General features: G+C 35.3%; 1 protein-coding gene across 1 annotated transcript in view; it reads left to right on the top strand.

The window, feature by feature from the left end:
- The window catches only part of XPO4 (exportin 4), a 75321-nt gene that overhangs the window by 43030 nt on the left and 12393 nt on the right, over positions 1–19898 (top strand). The window contains exons 7-18 of the mRNA XM_071735398.1: positions 789–901; positions 3249–3406; positions 3681–3855; positions 8448–8624; positions 10762–10904; positions 11013–11158; positions 12285–12462; positions 14184–14343; positions 15923–16092; positions 17041–17215; positions 18249–18542; positions 19396–19576. Of these exons, the coding sequence (XP_071591499.1) occupies positions 789–901; positions 3249–3406; positions 3681–3855; positions 8448–8624; positions 10762–10904; positions 11013–11158; positions 12285–12462; positions 14184–14343; positions 15923–16092; positions 17041–17215; positions 18249–18542; positions 19396–19576 (2070 nt within the window). The remainder of the gene's footprint in view (positions 1–788; positions 902–3248; positions 3407–3680; positions 3856–8447; positions 8625–10761; positions 10905–11012; positions 11159–12284; positions 12463–14183; positions 14344–15922; positions 16093–17040; positions 17216–18248; positions 18543–19395; positions 19577–19898) is intronic.

Genomic DNA, 19898 nt, shown 5'->3' with positions numbered 1-19898 from the left:
GACTGGTGGTTATTACAGAGGGAAGCACATTCAAAAATCTCTAGTAAACACTTTCCTATCCGATCAAACTGACAAAGAATGTAACCTTCTTGTTGAAATGTTTTTGCTCAGGTCTCTTGTTTTTTCAGTACTGGAACATTTGAAGAATTTTGTAAACTGAGTTATTCCAAAACACATGGTAGAAACTGAGTGCAGCAAAATCATGGCTTCACACTGTGCACATTTTTTACATGTGTCTTAAATGAACATGTGTTTAATGTGACAAAGCCTTGTGGTGCCTTAGGCTTTTGTTCTTCATAGTGATTAAAAACTGTAGATTAGTGCAGGGCTAATATCTCTGCATTCTGTCACACATATTTGGCTATTTAGAAAAATAGGATATTAGATTTCAATGAGCTATCTTTAGCTATCATATGGCTTTTTTAAAAGCTGCCAGGAAAATTTTTTAGAAAATGATTTCCCATTTTGCATGAATTTTAACACCTGTTAATTGCGGTTCCTTTTTTCCCTTCTCGCTGTGTCACATTGGACACCCTGGTTATCAAAGTGATCATATCACTATGGTATGTCTCATAATTATGATCAAACTGTTATCTAACATTCCTGGAGCATTCTTTTTTTCAATACTTAATACCTTTTATTCCTTGGCCTCATGCATGAATTATGCTGTGTATGTGAAGAGGCTTAAAGTTTGTTTCCATTACATTCTTTCTGAATGGATCCTGTTGTATCTAGGATTTTTTTAAAGCCAAGTAGGAATGTTATTGTTGACCTTGACACCAGATAACTGGGCAGACATTATATAGCTATGTTTGAATCCTCACAAAATGTGATGCTAAAGCCAACAGAATCCTGGCGTGAGACCCTCCTGGACAGCAGAGTTATGGAGCTTTTCTTTACAGTAAGTTTCTTTCTTCAACTTTCATAGTCCAAACCACAGAGAAAGCAGCTTCTTCCTGTTCTAAAACTTTCTTGCGGGAATCTTCCTTTTGCACCAGGTAGGACTGACTTTGTTAACTTCAGTTTCATTAGCAAAACAAACAGAAGTACTGTATTTTTCCTTGGTTACAGAATAAGTATTTAGCCTACAAATTGCTTTAAATTTGTTATCATTAACAAAAGAAAAGGGTGTGTAGTTAAGTAAACTTTTATGCATTTACTACTTCTGGACATTAACTCATCAAACAAAGCCAAGCCTGATGTACTCTACAGTTGTAGAGTAAATGTTTCAGATAAGGTGTAACAGCTCTCAGGAAAAGATCAGATGAACAGTATGTTTTTGCTGATTTAAAAGCGTTTGCTCAATGGAACAGCTGAAAATAAGTACTGTAGTTGCAGTTTTCTAGCCAGTTTCAGCATGCAGAATTCTGCATGTGTTTCCTCAGCACAAAATTAAAACAAGTTAAAATAGATTAGGTTAGGAGGGATGGGGAAGAGGTGGAGTTGGGAGAGGGGAATGTTATACTCAACTTCTGTAATTTAATAAGCCAAACATATGAAAACTGGATAAAGCTAGAATTTTTTTTCTTTCTACAACTGTTGGGACAAGTTTATAGTTGCCAGCTAGGAATTACTGCAGCAGTAATGTACATCAGCTTATAAATTCATTTGCTATGCTACTTTATCTTATGTTACTTCTCTTGGGACCTGAGAATTCAGCATTTTTCCCACAGCAGAGAAATAGTGTGCTCAAAATTTGGACAGAGCTGTTATTAGGCAAAGTAAATGTAATTCTCCAGTGCGATTTGTCTGATACATGTTTGGATACATGTCCTTACTTGGTAGGAATTTTTTGTAAGTTTTTAAAAAAACTTTCTTAACTGCAAGTTTATCTGTTCCAGCAGTTTTGAAAAGGTGAAAAAATCACTGGCAGACTCTTAGCAACTACTCACAATCTGAACAGCTGTCTAGACTATCCAGACAGTTGCTACTGTCAGCTGTGAACCTCCACATGCAAATAACTTTTTTGGCTTACATATTAACCCTTCCTTGCTTAAGACTGTGATGTTACCAGAGCTGGCTTACAATTACTTATTCATGATAAGAATAATGCTTTGAATAACATGATGGACTCTCTTTTTAATAAATTTGTATTTTACTTAATTGTAACCAAAACTCTCGTGTATTTGATTATTGTTGCTAGCCAGGGCAGTTCACTGTCAGTTTTGGTTTTAGATTCCTGATTTGCAGTGGTTGAAGCTATAGTATTAGTTTGCTATTTGAAGTAATGAAAGTGAATGGTAGTATTTTATATTCATTTATCTTATCTGAGAAATTTTAATAACTGCAGGACTGCCACATTAAAAACAGAGTCTTCAGTTCTAATCTCAGCCTAATGTGGGACGTATCTTAGGAGGGGTATTTCTGTTGCAGGGTTTGTTTCTCCTGCTAGTTTGATCTTTAAGGCATTAACTGTGCAGCTAAGCCAGCCAGTTATGACTAGGGTGAAGTTGCAGCTATGATACCCCTGTGTTCTAACTGTACTTCTGTGTATAATACTGCTGGAATAATTTAACTAGATTTGCTTCTGGGTGAAAAAGCTACCCTCTATTTATTTATTTATTCAGTAAATCTTGTGTGAAAAAAATTGGAGACGTGAGCCTAAGAAAATTCTTTAAATCCATACTTCACAGTTAAGTAAGTATGTGAGAACATGATTGCTGAAATACTAAGATTTGAATCTAGAAAGTCTCACCAGCATAAGTAATGACACAAAGGTTGGCAGAAAAGTGTGGGAAATTTACTGTTGGCCTTGTATAATGTGAGGGTGTTGCCAAGGAAGTGATGTGTTCATTTTTTGTATATGTCTTCAGTGTTTACCTCTGCTAAAGAAGCATCTATATAATCTTGATTGAACTTGTTGACTAACTTTAGCAAGACTCCGTAGCCTAGGCATAGTTAGCATAATAGGGATGACTGTCATTATTGCTGTTTTTAGAAGGAGCAGTATGTCTGACTGCCTGGCATCTGTTTCTCTCTAAGACATAATGTTCAGCAGACAGTTCAATTTTCAACATGTAGGTAAGACTGAAGGAAATGGTAGTTTCAGTGAGTTAGCTCAGGGCTTGCAGTTTTGTGAGCTGAGTCACGGTCTTCACATTCACTGCGGTTCACCCTTGTGTTTCAGACTGAATGGAAGTCATAGTAAGCTTTTTTTGGTGTGTGTGCTCTTTTGGATTGAGAGCCATGTGACTGTTGTAAGAACACCCGATTTTCCGTGTATTATTAACTATCTCACTTCCTGAAAGGTACATCAAAAAATCAGAGAAGATACAGATATGGCCCAAGATTCATTACAGTGCCTGGCACAGCTGGCATCTTTGCACGGGCCAGTCTTTCCTGATGAAGGTTCACAAGTTGATTACCTGGCACACTTCATTGAGGGATTACTGAATACTATCAATGGGTATGTATGCTTGTTCTCTAAATTTAGATGGCATCTTTTGATCTTTAGTTTGGAGGGCAGCATATCTGTGTGGAGAACCGGTGTGGCTTGCTTATTCTGAGTATAATTTATGCTTACTCTTGGATTACTGAAAATAACTAAAGGCTGTTTAATGTAGGTGGTGCTTAAATAATATGTAATAGATTTATTGATTGAAAATATATATTTTTTTTTAATCAATTCACTTTTTACCATTTTGCTTATTGGCAAAAAACTTAGCTGTTTATGTTTACAGAATTGAAATTGAAGACTCTGAAGCTGTGGGAATTTCCAGTATTATCAGCAACCTGATAACTGTATTTCCTCGCAATATTTTAACTGCCATTCCAAGTGAACTTTTCTCTTCATTTGTTAACTGCCTCGCACACCTCACTTGTTCTTTTGGAAGAAGTGCTGCTTTGGAAGAAGTGGTAAGTGTCCACACTTAAATAGTAGGTAGTATTTTTTGTTTCTTTTTATTTGTGATAAGCTTACATGACATGAGAATTTGGCTGTTGTATTAATAATGGTAGTGAATTTAGTGGGTTTGTTCTAGGTGTTTCTGAAATCACATTCAAGAGGATTTAATTTTTGTTTCAGACATAGTTAACAATTGCTCACCATGCATATTTCAGATTTCTTTTTGTGTTTAAAGCACCTGTCTCATTTCTATTTTCAAAATAATAGGTTATTTTAAAAATATTAAAACTTATTTGCTGACTTGCTCTTGTACAATGTGTCTCAAAACTGTTGTAGATAATGATAGAGCTACAGTCCTGAAAGCTTAAAATGACTTTGTGAACATATGGACAAACTGAAACTTAACTGCTATGAAGAGTTCTGAGTCAGGAACTTCTTCTTTTAATATAACTGTTAGGATCTGTTGTTAACCCTGTACTTGTAAGCTGATCAAATCATCCCTTCATTGCTGAGACAATCCAAATGGTAACTCTGTACAAAGCTGGTATAGGAAGTCAGAAGTTTTTAGCCATTGGTTTCAAACTTTGATTGTAACATTAAAGAGCACTTGGGATAGTCAAGTCTTCTACTTCTAAAAATTACATTAAAAATAAAATCTTCTAAGGAGACCTAGTTTAAGGAAAAAAGACCATAAGACTTAAGGCACATAATCTTACACTTGAGCTTTTTATGTGCAGTAGCTATTGATTTAAAATGAGACTATTGAGACGTTAGCCAGTATTTCCCCATTATTATTAAAAAGTGTTAATTTCTACCAGGTTTGCTATGTTGACTGGGCTTATTTAGCTGAGATTGAAAGTAATTATAGAAGTATTTAATTATAAAGTTGATAGATATAATTACTTTATCAGAGATCACGGGTATATTAATTAGCATTCATTGCAGAGCATTATATCATGTCTTTGCTGCAAGTTTAAAATTACATCCTGTATTACATGTCTTCAAAAATTGGTGGTTAATTTTAGAATCTAAAATACAGCAACTTTCTATATTTTATTGGTCAAAAACTTGCCCTGCTTTTGAGATTTTCTAGTAAAAAAGTAAACATACGTTCTGGTGCTCACAAATGCATTTAGGAATGCTCCAGAAGCTTTTATGGAAAAGATACAGCAAAACCAAAGGCACCTGTTATTTAAATTAAAGGACTAAAGGGATTTTAATTGCTTGGTTAGCCTTTGTTATTTGAGAGGTAGAATATGCAACCATGTTTAATGAAAACAGTGCTCATGATAAGGCCATTCAAAACACTTCATCTCCCATCAAAAGTGTACAGTAACTTATACCACGAGCTGGTATAAAGTTTGTTTTGGAAATGACTTGCAAATTATGCCTGGTAAACTATGGCTGCCTACACTTTAATGATCCCATAGCTGCTTCTGAATTCTTCTCAGTACTAAATTTACAGGTTCTCAGATCTGAGAGAAAAACAGAGAAGATAGATACTCAGTTTTAAGAAAGAATTTTCTCACTGTCCTTAAACATTTAAATCATTCCATGTGAAGAGAAACAGTACACTTTCACCCCTTCCCTTCTGTCATAGCTCTTATTGGAATCTCAACTTCATGCTGATACTCTTGATTTTCAGGATGATACAGAATCCTGTGGTTTAATTAATTCAAAAATTAATTCTTCTATCTTAGTGTGTCAGCAATAAGGCATGCTACCGAGGCTTATAAATTATTGCTGACTTAATCCATGATGGTGTAATGACACTGTGTGTCGTGCCTGTAGAAATAAGTACTTTGTATCCCTGAAAACAATCTTTTAGCCTAGGAATGTGGCAGCCATGGTTAATGTGTTCTCTGAGCTTCTTGCTCAGACTGTATGTAGTGACACCTCCTGCAAGCTCTTGTGCTGTCTGTAATTGAGAGCTTCTGATAGATAAAATACCATATGCATTTGGCTCGGTAGAATCCTCAGATAATATTTCTGGAACTTTTCAGAAATCTGATGTGCAGCAGAATGCAGGCAGGCATACTCCTTAAGCTTTGCTGGTTGGAAAAGCTGTTTTCCTCATATTTCTGTGAGTTCATATGCCAGGAAAATGTTTCAGAACATTGCAGAAACCCCAGGAGGCACAAGGGATCTACTTAGCTGAAAACCTGCTATGCATAATCAGCTAGTACTGATATTAAGCCAAAGGGGGGGAAAATCCACAATGCAGACATCATGTTCAAATGCTGTTTTACATGAACCTGCCTGTTGAAGTTGGGAAGATTAACTGAGGGGGATTGAAACATTTTCCTGAGCAACTACAGTGGTGGAAGGCAGTAAGATTCAGCAATGCTGGTCATTAGTTTATTGTGCAAATTGGTGGAAGTAATCTCGTCCTTTAGTAGCACTAGGTCTGAGACAAGATGCTTGTCCACACTTAGCCTTTGGCTTGCTCAATACTTAGTACTTATGCAGAAGTTGAAATCTGATTATGAAGAGAATGTTGGGTGAAAAGTCAAATAGAAATCATACTAGAGGCTTTGTTTTCTCAAAAATTAATCTGAATGTTTCTGTTTCATGATATTTTTCTAAATGTCATGTGATGGGAGTGATTGTTCTGGATTTTGTCCTCTCTGTTGTGCATCCAATTCTTTCCAGCTTGTTGCTGCTTGACAAATTTTAGCAGTGTTCTGTCTAAAGCTCAGCAGACTGTGAAGGAAGAAGTATCGATTTTCTTTTTGTTATCTGTACTAGAGAAATGAAGCACTTTTGCTTTGACTTAACTGGTTGTATCTTGCCTCTCCTGAAGGTCTGTGTTCTGAGATGGGGTTTCTGTTGGATGCATTGGAATGATTCAGCTTCCATGGCTACAGCATGTCACTTAGTTTACCTTCATGACAACCTTTCATAGCCTATCTGTAGCTAATCTGAAATAGGGATTGGCAATTTTTAGTAAGGTTCCTTTGTGACCAGATTCATTCAATATGGATAAATTCTTTCTACTGTTTGGGCACCTACTTTATGGAGGCAATTACTAATCCTAGATCCTAGAGTACCACAAGTATTAAAAACCTTTTTTTTTTTTTTTTTCCATGATCTTAACTTCTGTATTACCTTCTGACATAAATTAATTGGATAGGTTTGTGTTCTTGTTCATAGAAAGGTGTGTGTTTATTAGCTTATGCTCTGGATTCTTTTAAAGTATTAAAAGTTATATGTCAGTAATATATGGAAATATATTGCACACACACATCAGGATATTTCAGGACTGAATGATTGTTTATGTATTCGTGTGTCCTTTAGACAAGTTTTAAAAAGACACCTTGCCATGTCCATTCGAAATTTGTGGCTTATGTTATTTTTTAATACATTTTTGCCTCTCTCCTTTTCAGCAGCCTTTGTTTTCATAATTGCATCTGTCTCACTCATTTTAATTTCTGTAAATATGACCACTTTGCAGTTAAAAAATGGTTCTGTGAAGCTATCTTGAAGTGTTAAGAATGTGATACCAATTTTCCCTCTTAATCAGTCATCCTGCCAGTGTTTTCTTTTTCTTGTCTGTTCATCCAGTCATGATCCTAAATTCACTGAAAGTCAGGAATTCTTCTGTCTGGAGCATGAATAAGCTAATTTTATTTTCCTAATTTTATGAAGGAATTAATTTATTAAGCTCTACTAACTTTCTCAAAGTAACTTTTGTGAGCAATCCTGGTTTTTAAAATTTGAGAAGAATTTTTAGAGCAAAGAAGCATCCTGCTTTAGCAGCATGCTTACCCATATAGTCACAGTTATTTGAAGTTGGATATAGTTGCATTATAGTTCAATTTTTGTATCACATCAAAATATTGACAGGTACATTAAAATGTTTCTAAAAAGTAACAGTCTTTTTGCAGTTTGTGTTTCATTTGTTTGTAGCCCAGGACATTGTTTTTCAGGTATGTAATTTCCTTTTGCAGCTTATGTATATGTAGAAACACATATAACTAAAAACATGAAACACCAGTTAAAATGCACTAAGCAATTGGAAGTGCAGGTGGAATTTGGTGGAATTCTGGTTTTTTGCTTGTTTGTTTGTTCATAGAATAAGAAGTTTTGTATTGTCATGGCTACCTGCATTAAGCCTTCTTAAGCACATGTAATCTTAACAGTGCTTTCCTCTGAAGCAGAGAGTTGTCATCTTTTTTCTCTCTTTATTTCAGAAACAGATGTTCTATATTTGCCTATTTAATTGGAAAACAATTGGCTCAATTCTTGGTTGTTACTAATAAGAGCTGAGATAATTGGCATTGTTAGGATAACAGCTCAATAGCCCCCATATTTATGTAATTAGGCATTAAAGGCTTAATTAAAGACTGTTTTGGTTTTGAACATCAGATGAAGAGAAATAGCTAAATGATTTGACAGTTTTTTAAAGCCTAGCAAGCATGAGAACTGTGCTGACTTTTTGGATGCATTGCTTCAGTTCATTCTGATATTTTCTTGGCTGTCCCTAGAAGACTGATTTTTGTAATTATTTCAACTTCAGAAGAACATCAGTTAAATAATAATGAATACACGTATGTTCCTCTGGTTTAGTTTAGGAATGTTTTTGGTTTTTTTTCTTTTACAGCTTGACAAAGATGACATGGTATATATGGAAGCATATGATAAGTTGCTGGAATCTTGGCTTACTTTGGTACAAGATGACAAACATTTCCATAAAGGCTTCTTTACCCAGCATGCTGTTCAGGTCTTTAATTCCTACATTCAGTGCCATCTAGCTGCTCCTGATGGGACAAGGAATTTGGTAAGCCCTCATTCTAATATTTTTTTGTGATATATAATAACTAGCCCATGTCTATTGGTATGTACAGTATTATGGACCTCAAGAAAGCTAGTGTTGAATTACAATTTATGACCTTGAAAATGAAAAATTTGCTGAATTTGTTACTTACTGATAATTTTCCAGTCTGTTTCTCTCATTCTGAAGAGGAAATAAAGGAATGCAAAGTTGGAAATTGCTTTCAAAAATAGAAACTGTTACTCAAATCTACTTGCATCTTGCTGTTCTTCCCACAGATTCAATAACTAAACTTTTGGCCATCCTTCTCTGGACTAGGGTTCTAGTTAAAATACTCAATGAAATTGGAAGCCTTCTATATGGTTGGTCCCTCCCATACATTATCTTCAAAATATACTTTGACAGTATAGTTGACATGCATAAATATCTGGTAGTAGAATGAGTGTACTCAGACTAGAAGAAACTTGCAATATTATGTGGCTCTTTTGGATAATACAAATTCATAGTTGAATTTTTGGCATGACTGTTCTAGAAAAAAATTGAAAGTACTTCATGCATCTCTTGAACCACTGAGAATTAAAGCAGATTGGTCTCTTTGCCAAAAGTCTGGATCTTACTGAAGTAGATTCTCATAAAATTGGATGTAGACATGGGACGAATTAATTATTACATAGATTTAATTCAGTAGCTGTATCACTCTTTAATTTGATGCTGTGCAAAGATCTCTGAGATAACCTCATTCTGAAAAGCACCGTATAAAACAGAATTCTGCTATCTCAGTATGTAACAGATGGTAACAACAGTGCCAAAACAGAGAAATATTTCACAAGAGAACTTTGAATTCATGTCAGGCGGTCTTGACATAACTTCTACACACAGGTTAATTCATGTCATTCTGTGAGATAAGGAATTTATCCCATGGGTAACCCTTTAAAACCCACAGCTGGCATTTTAGAATGCTTCTAGTTCAATATCAAAGCAGTAACAGGAACTTTCAGTCTCTACTTTGAGAGCAGAGGCTCACCCTTCAGTAAACAGCTGCAACTTTGAAGTTGCTAAAAGAGAATTATTTGCTGGGTTACATAAAGAAAAGATGGGTTAAAGGCACTTTGGATAAAGAGTTCTGTGTGGGTTCAGTTTTCCAGAGCCTTTATAGAAACAAAGTAGACTGAGAGCTTTCTCTGCTGCTTGCTTTTTATTTTTATTTGATTCTCGAAGAGATTTTTTTAAAAACATTTTTAACATCAATACTAAGGCTTTAGAAACCATGGTTCATCTCTTCAAGGAATAAGGTCTGATTATTGTCTAAACAGTTTTATAATGCAGCCAAGATAAACTTTGAGTAATCAAAGAGTGCAACTTCTGCATCGGCGAGAAATAAAATTTGGATGATGATGATGGTTATTGTTAGTCTTCTGTTTTCTTGACATTACAGCTTTTAGTTACTAAAGCTTTTTACCCTCAAACAATGGTTTATGGAAAATGTTAATGAAAGGGATTATTTTAATTTCATCAAGAAAAATGGTACCTATTATGTGATTTTTGCAGTATCTCAGCTGAAAACAGTATCTTTGACTAATGAGTATGGGAAACCACAGAAGTTGCAGCAATTAAACCAGTTCTTGGTGTGCTACATGTGTGATTAAAATGCAAATGTACTTCAGCAATCTTCTGCCCACTGTGTTTGCAGACTGTGTGGGCCAGAGTCATTTGCGACCTTATACTTCTAGCAGTGGATGCTCAACAGAGCTGATTTATATACCCTGCAGAGTAAAGAAGCTGTTTTGCTGTTGTCCCACTTTGCTTATTCTATTAATAACAAGTATCAAATTTCATTACTCTTACTCTTGGCTCTTTTTGCAAACAGCGACTGGAGAACACTACTAGGAACAGTAGCAAATGTACCATTAATTGAGGGTAGCATTTTGCTAATGGGTTTGTGAAATGCTGATTTTAAAATAGGAGTAAACACGGCTTCCTCTTGTGTTTAACTCTTCTGTATCTAATATAATATGAATCGTGTTCATCCATGCAAAACACCTTGAAAGAAAAAGCCAAAATCATGAAAACATTGTGGTGATAATAAAATTTAACAAGTATTAACAGTAACTGGTTGCTTCTAATTTTGTTGAAATAAATAAAGACTGCCAATGGTGTGGCCTCTCGGGAAGAAGAAGAAATAAGTGAACTGCAGGAAGATGACAGAGACCAATTTTGTGACCAGTTGGCCAGTGTGGGCATGCTGGGGAGAATTGCTGCAGAGCACTGTATACCTCTTCTTACAAGGTACAAAAAAAAACCCAGTTAATTGCTGAAGCCATCTCATATGAAAAGTCTCTGACTTTCTCGAGAAAGCTTTAAAACAGTGAATATTTTACTGTAATTTGTTCACAGTTTATTAGAAGACCGAGTGACAAGGCTCCATGGTCAGTTGCAAAGACATCAGCAGCAGTTACTTGCCTCACCAGCATCAGGCTCAATTGACAATAAAGTGCTTGATGACCTGTATGAGGATATTCATTGGCTTATTTTAGTCACAGGTAAGTGAACAGCTTTAAGTAGAGCTTATTCTGGTATTACTGTAGCTGAACACCTCAGGAGAAAAAAAAATTGAAAACCCCCAAACATTTGTATATCAACCACTCTGGATTCACTATGAATTTTATCCTTTTCACTGCTTTTATTGTACATACACTAGTTACAAAGTCTTTGTTTTACTTTAATTTCTCTTGAGTAAAATGAAAGTTACCTTTAAAAGATCAGTGCAATCTTTACACAAGGTATCCTTTGAATATTCCTGTAACTAATTTTGTTATAGATATTTTTAGATGTGTTATGAGTCAACCTTTTCAAGAAATTAGTCTCTTCATGATACTTGCTTTTTAGATGGAACTATCTTAAATATCTTTGCACAACATAACTAAGACAGTACCTGTGCTTTGTTAGGAGAAATATATACTTTATGAACTATGTTGTGGGACCTTTTTGAACATCTGCTTTTTAAATTGCTCTCAGAGGTTGACATGAATGTGTTTATAATATTTTTCTATCACTGTGAGATCAAATTTGTAGCTCACAGACATTGAAAACTATGACAAAAGCTACAATTGACAGTAATTATCTGGGCACCAGATCATTGTATAAAAACCATGCTTTACCTGATTTGTAGTTGCTGTGCAAGGAAAACTTTATTATAGCACATGTACTTGGTGTCTGAAAGCCTCTGACAGATTTGAAATGTTAGCAGAATGGAATTACCAAATGAAATGGATTCAGTGGAGTAACAGTAAAATTAAGGCTTTTTAAATCACATAATAGAAATAGAAAAAAGGTCACAAAAAAAAGTTGGTTTGGGTTGTGTTTTTTCCCCTCAATAGTTCAGTTTATTGTAGTACTTTTACATTAAATAAAGCTTGTATCTTTTTTTTTTTTTATTTTGGGGTTTCTTTGTCTAGTCTTGGTTTCTTGTCACTTCAGGTTCTTCTCCTGAATGGCTTTTAAGGATTCTGAAGTTAATTTATGTCTTTAAATAGTGCCAGTCAGGGTCTGTACAAACATTTGATTCTGGTGGGGTGTCTGCAGTTAAGCCAATGGATTCACTAGTCAGAAAGCCATGAGTTAACCTAGGGTAGAAAGTTGTGATCATTCTTTCTTTTTTAATGAAAGGCTACCTCTTGGCTAATGATACTCAGGGAGAGACTCCGTTAATACCTCCAGAAGTAATGGAATATTCCATTAAACATTCAACTGAGGTTGACATCAATACAACACTTCAGATTCTGGGATCTCCAGGAGAAAAAGCCTCTTCCATCCCAGGGTATAACAGAACTGATTCCGTAATTAGGTAAGGATGTATCTCGTGCTATTAAGTATGTTTAATGCTTTTTCAGAAGAAAAAAGTGAGAATGTGAGTGGGCTTCTGTGAATTTGAAAAGTATAAAGCAATATGTAAATACTGAACATTGGAAAAGAAACATCTCTTTTAACTTGTATTAAACTAAGGGTAAATAATTTCTAAGAATGGTTTCATATTAAGACATATTAAGGCAATACTGTAGAAGAGATTAAGGAAAGACAGCAAAGATGAAGTGTTGTGGTTTTTTTAGGAAAAGGCAGGGTAAATACAGGTGAAATTTCAAGTTGGGGTGGTTCTGGGGAAGAAGGAAAGATGAGAGGCATCAAAATAGATAAAATTGAGTCAAGATGGGAAGGCTGAAGCAAATAGATTGACTTAACAAGGTGTGTGCCAAAGTCTTGGAAATTAATAGAAGTTTTTTCAGCAGAATTTCTCTGCTGAAAACCCATCTTTAATCTCATTTTGACAGGAAGTTCTTAAAATCACTTGAATTACTAAAACACGGTTAGATCAAAATCTTTAGATAATAAATTGTGTACTCTATCATTTATTTAGCACATGTACACCTTAAGCAGACACTTTCCAGGGCATCAGTGAGCTTCTCTACTTTGAACATGAGTTGTTACCCAGGCTTGGCAGCAGCAATAAAATTGGTCCTCAGTGCACGAGGAACTGTCACTTTGATACACAAATCACTATCTGCCCATAAAAGGAGCAAAAGAGGGGATTTCAGTTCTCTTTTTGCAAGAAAGCCTATGCCCACAAAGGACTCTGTAATTTGAGTCCTAACATTTGGGAAGACTGAATTCTACTTTAATTAAGATGAAAGATTCTTCACTCAAGATTACTTTCTGTGTAGTTAATGTTTTCTTCTTCTGGAAGAGGACAGTAAAAGCAATGGATCTACATTGGCAACGATGAGCCTGATGTTTAGAAGTTTAAAGTTTCTGCTCAGTAGTATTATTGGCAGCTTCAAGAAGTGGCCACCAGACAGGATTTCTTGGTGCAGTGTCTCAGTGATGATGGGAATAAAATCAGATCTCAACAAGGCAAGATTTGAGGCTTTCTGGCAACAGTTCTGGAGTGTCTTCAAGAAATAGACCACTGTCAACTTCTAAATTCCTTGTGCACTATCCTATTTTTACAAAATTTAATTGATAACACTACAAAAGCTAATATTTAATGTTTTATGGACTCAGTGTATCAATGTAATCAACTGGTAGTCTGCTATTTTAGACTTTCTCTGCAGTAATGAAAAAGAGACACAAATGGTGATTTCTGTATTTTTTCCTTTAGTATGTATCAAATTGCAAAAGTGGCACAATTAGGATCTGCTTGATCACTTAAGCTTGATGGTGCAAGGAAGGGAGAAAGTTCTTCAAAAAAGCTTTTCAAGTACTTCAAGTAGTAGTCTACTTGTCTTTGTTTCCTTGATGTCATAGTGCTTGTGAGGATTCTTTGTTGCAGGAATTTTAATGACAAAGGTAATCACCTTTTCATGCATGACCTGATTTTTTTGAAGGGGATTTGCCAGTCTATCTTGCCTCTCTCCTTGCATTTATAAAAACAATAAATTCAGGTGCTTTTTACGTCCTTAGAGTGGAACTAATTTCCTTCTGTTAGATTTCATGAAAAATGAAAGTGTTTGGTAGCTGCATTGCTTCTCCAAAGACCACTCTCAGCATCCTCATTGCCTTTTCCATCTGCAGGCTCTTATCGGCTATTTTAAGAGTGTCAGAAGTAGAATCTAGAGCAATAAGGGCAAATCTCACACACCTCCTGAGCCCTCAGATGGGCAAAGACATTGTATGGTTCCTCAAGCGTTGGGCAAAGACTTACCTCCTAGTAGATGAAAAGCTGTATGATCAGGTAAGGATGTAACTTTATGAATTAATTGGTGAGTACCAGCAGTAATATTAGCCTCTGTATGCAGATGTCAGTATAGCTATTTTAAAGTGCAGTGATAAAACATTTTTAATGCTAAATGGGCTGTGTTTAATTTGGAGTTTGTTGGACAGTTGTTATTTTCCTCAGTTTTTGAATTTGAAATATAACTTGTTAGGAGAACCCCTCTTGCACATTTGGGTGCAAATGTGATTTTTGTAGCCATTGCCATAGCAGAATAGCATAGGGTGCTCTCAGACTGCATAGTGGGTGAAACTCACTGACTACTTCTCACTATCCATCAGATCTTACAGTTCATCTCTAATGCAGTGGTTGCCCTTGATGGATGATGTAGTGTGTAACCTAATTTAGTGTGAATCAGATATTTGTGACCTTGTCACAAGGTAGTATGCATTAGCTAATGTCATGCTGCTTTCTCTCCCCATTCTCACATGTTCTCATGGTAGATACCTGATTTCAATGGTGCATTCTTTGTAAAGGGCAACTTCTTACTGTGTTTGGACAGCACTAATCATGATTAGACCTTGATCCTGATTTTGCTTACCAAACTAACTGTAATCCAGCTAGCTGATGGAGGGCACTCATCCTGAGGAGGTCCTGTGGCTCTAACTTTTGAGAAGGAAGCCTCCTCCCCTTTATTTCCACTATTGAAGCAACTAAGAATACTAACATTTCAGGAGGCCCCTCCTTAACAAAAATAGGTATACCACAGAATTGTAAATACTTGGAATTGTATTATTTATCTTGTACTCAACAGCAGAGTTAATAATTTGTTGGGGGAACAACTAGAGAGCATGTGAGAAACAATGTGAAGAAACAAAATAGAGTATATAAACATGTTTTGTTTGCATTGACACTTGAAAGTGATTGAAACTTTTTTTTATAGCTTATGATCAATCATGTATATATCATGAGTTTTAAAGTTAGAAATGTTTGTGGTGTGCTAACAGGCAGCCCCTGCACAATTATTACAAAATCTCTGTATTTGACTCTTGAGAAACCTCTATTTAAGGATAGGAGAAAAGGCAATCTCAAAGAAGCCTATGTTAATGTGCCAGGTCAAAATGTGACATCTTTCCTAAAAGATGTATAGATTGTAGGAGTGATCTGCAGAAAGCAAAGATGAAAATAAAGTTTTACAAGATTTGATCAATAGCTAGTTTTATTTCTAATAATTTTTGTTGCTGAATTTTGAAGAATTTTATAGTAAATTGACTGAAACAGTTTTGGGAGATCATTTTGGGATCCTTCTTTTAAGTTGTCAACTTCTGAACTTTCCTTGGTGTTAAAAGATAAACATATTCAAACCTGATTCTGTGATGAGCTTGAAGCTTTTGTTTGGTTTAGGTGATGTGCTTCAAATGGCAAGATAAATTTGGCAAAGAGTTTTCTATTACAGGTCTTTGCCTTTCTCTATGTAACATTTGTGTATTTTAAGTAGAGGAGAAGTGACAGCCTGAAAAGAATTTGCTGACAATGATTACCATACACTTTGGGCTTCTGGCTTCTGTAAAACTCACTCATTTTAATGCTTTTCTTATAGATAAGTCTGCCATTTAGTACAGCATTTGGTGCTGATACAGAGGGTTCCCAGTGGATTGTGGGTTACCTTTTAGAAAAAGTGATCAGTAACCTGGCAGTGTGGAGTTCAGAGCAGGACCTTGCAAATGATACTGTACAACTGCTAGTAACATTAGTGGAAAGGAGAGAGCGGTAAGTTGCTATACCTCTGGAAGTCAAAATACTTCTTTTGCTTCCTTTAAATTTTTTTGGCCAAAATAATACAGATATAGGTCACTTCATAATCATGTCTCTGTAAGTCAGATTGCTTTAGTATCCTACTATAAATAAAAAAATTTTAAAAAGCCTAACAAAGCGAGGAGTGAGACCTGTACTGGAAAAAACATAAGGTGTCTTTTATTCACGTTTAGAAGTGCACTCTCCTTCCCTTACTTTTGTGCCTCAATTTTAAACAATGAGAAAGGAAGAACTCTACTGGTCTTCACTCTCTCAAGGATTTTTGCATTGCTGCTTATTTTTTAACAAGTTCTTCCAGATTAAGCATTCAGATACTGGCAAAGCCAGTATAAAATGTTTCGTGAACATAAATAAATAAAAAAAATAAATTCCAAGGTATGACAGATCCAGACAAATTTCTGCTTTCTCTCTGGTTATTACAAACTGAAGCAGCAAATCATTGATTCTGCTTTTGTGAATTGACATGGAATTACACAGGCAGTCATGCATTCACAGTCTGCTCAAGTCTGTTCTGAAATTTGAGGATTAAACACTTGAGGAATTTTCTTTTTAAAAAATTAAAACCCAGTGGAGCTATTTTTGAATAAACTGCTTATTTTATCATGACATAATGAGACTAAGCTTTTAATCCATGCAGTATGTCCATTAACTTTGTGTGTGTATCTGTGTAAAACTAAAGCACTTCCCTGCTTTTCTCCTGTCTGAATTATGCTATTTTCAGAGTATACACTTTAGAAATCTTAGAGGTGAGGCATTAATAAGATGCAAGTCAAAAGGCAATTTAGCCTTAGAATAAATTAATCTTAAAAATAATAAATCTTTCAATAACTGCTAGCAACCTGATGTGCTTTGTACAATTTTGTGATATCTTTTGTTTAATTAAACCATTTTTCCCTCTTTTAGGGCAAACTTAGTTATCCAGTGTGAAAACTGGTGGAATTTAGCTAAACAGTTTGCAAGGCGAAGCCCTCCTCTTCACTATTTGTCCAGTTCTGTGCAGAGAACACTAATGAAAGCTTTAGTTTTAGGAGGTTTTGCTCATATGGATACAGAAACAAAGCAACAATACTGGACAGAGGTAAGATATTATGATGCTTCTGTTACCTCCATTTTAGCAAATAGTACAAATAAGTTAGCTTAGGCAATACTATGGTGACAAAACCAATTTATATAGAATCTTTTTAATATTTAATATTGATAATTTGTTCATTAATCTGTCTTTGAAAGCCAATAGTTGTATGGCACTCATGAACTGCCAAAAATTGTATCTAAACCATTATAACCTAAACAGAAACCTGTAATAATTGGCTGTAGGATGCGTGAAGCAGCTACTATAGCAGAACACTTGAAAGACACTGTTGTTAAAATTTTCCTTGGAACTGTTGTAATGTCTTCCTTTTATTTTAATTCAGTGTTGTTAGGAATATAATGAAGAGCTTTGTCTAGCTTTTCATGCCAGGCTCCATGAAACTCAGATATTTAATACCAGAAAGGTACTAGAAAGGAGCAACTCATATGGTAGCACTATATGAGTTTATAAAGCATTTGCCTTCTGAGGGAAACTTGCTTTTATTAGCAAAAGTATGAAGTTAGTGAATGAAGGTCAGACTATAATGCACTAGAAGTAATTGGGAAAAACCTTTATTTTTATGGAAGTTTCTAAATTGGTTCCAAACACAGCTGGTTACGAAAGAGATTGCACTATTGAGAATCATAATATGACAAAGATAATTGTGAACATGAATATTAATTAATGCTTGCCTTGATGAACTGTAATGATATCCCCCCCCTAATACTGAAATTGGAAGAGAATAAAATACTGTGAATCAGAGAAAGTAATCAGTAAGTAATTTTTTTCAGAACCAGAAAATAATGTACTTATGGTGGTGCTCATTTTGAAATGAGCCTGCAGGTGATGATGGATGATGAGAATCACTCATTACAGCTTCAGCTTGCATTAATTTGACAGATAATAATATAACTGAGCCACTGAAAACTGGAAGTGATTGATTCTACCACTGCCCTACCAAAAGCAACCTGCAAGCTTGAATTACTTAAACCTCACATCTCATGTATGCTTATCTAATGTGACTTTTCTAAAAAATTTCAAGGTTCTTCAGCCACTTCAGCAGCGATTCTTGAATGTGATAAACCAAGAAAATTTCCAGCAGATCTGTCAGGAGGAGGAAGTGAAACAGGAAATCACTGCTACATTAGAAGCACTCTGTGGCATTGCTGAGGCTACCCAGATTGATAACGTAGCAATTCTTTTCAATTTCCTAATGGACTTCCTTAATAATTGCATCGGATTAATGGAAGTATACAAAAACACACCAGAGACTGTTAATCTCATAATAGAAGTATTTGTGGAAGTTGCACATAAACAAATTTGCTATCTTGGAGAGGTAAATACATCCAGAAGGGGAAAGAAAGTGTGTGTGTGTGTGTGTGTGTGTGTGTGTGTGTGTGTGTGTTTTCATGTACTTGCCAGTATATACTTTAACCAGAAAGAAATGTAGTAATTTTTAGTTTTTGTAGAGAAAGAAATGTTACATGGTCACATCTGTTAGGGGAATTTCTTTGTTTAAAAATGTACACTCAAAGGTCAAATGCAGAACATCTAGACTGTTCTTATACTAATAAACTTAACCACAATTCATCATTAGTCTTACTGTATGCCTGGGTGGCAAAAGCATGCAGACAGCATTGAGTATGTTTTTTTTAACCATATCAGACTTCTCTGGAGGGCAGTCTGAGACTGTTTGTTTTATGTGACAAATGCATACAATAGAGACACTGCCTTGGTCCTAAATAGGCATTAACAGATACAGAGAAGTTAATGTGTAAAGTGGGTCAGTGCACTGCACTTAACATCTTTGCACTGTTGACTAACTGTACTTTTTGCATCTAGAAGAGTTCCTGACTATTCCAAACTGGGTATGCACAGTGTTTTATGGCTCTAATCTTTGATAAGAGATAAGTGAGATGTGTCAGCCTGTCCCAAGCCATTCTTATCTTTTTTTTTTCTGAGATTGAGGAGTGAATAAAAGTAATGTTCTGCTGTTTCAATGTAAGTGTTCTTATTGTTCAAGGTGGCCATTTCCTTGATGATTTTGTCTGCAGTTGTTACAAAAAGTGGTTATGTAACTAAAATTAAAATCTTGAACTATCATCAGCAATGCAAACGAATTAATCATCAACGAGTTAAAATGTGTCTTTTAGCATATGGAAATCTTATTACCTTACATTGTTTTATAGGCCAAAGCCATGAACTTGTATGAAGCCTGCCTAACTCTGCTCCAGGTGTATTCCAAGAATAATCTAGGTCGACAACGGATAGATGTTACAGCAGAAGAAGACCAGTACCAGGATCTCCTTCTTATTATGGAGCTTCTCACAAACCTTCTGTCAAAAGAATTCATAGATTTCAGTGATACAGGTATGAGGGAACTGGCAATTGCTGAACCATAACCTGTAAAAATATTATGTGGCACACATTCAGTTCAGGTAAAGTGAAAACTGAAGTTTAAGCTAGATTAGATCAGGATATGGAAATTACTATTTAATGTTCCAGTAGAAAAGGAAGCACTTTTCCCAATATTCTATCATCTGAAATTATTACTGTTCTCATAAAATAAATAGGGCATGCGTGAAACAACTTGAAGTTTGAATCTTTCAAGTCTGAACATGTGGTAGCTGCAATTTTGTAACAACAACAACAAAAATACAGAGGTTGGAATAGTAAATTACTGCAAGAGGGC

The sequence above is a fragment of the Heliangelus exortis genome, chromosome 1 (assembly GCF_036169615.1).
Source record: "Heliangelus exortis chromosome 1, bHelExo1.hap1, whole genome shotgun sequence".
In the NCBI taxonomy this organism is placed as follows: domain Eukaryota; kingdom Metazoa; phylum Chordata; class Aves; order Apodiformes; family Trochilidae; genus Heliangelus; species Heliangelus exortis.
This window is presented reverse-complemented; position numbering and strand designations above follow the sequence as displayed.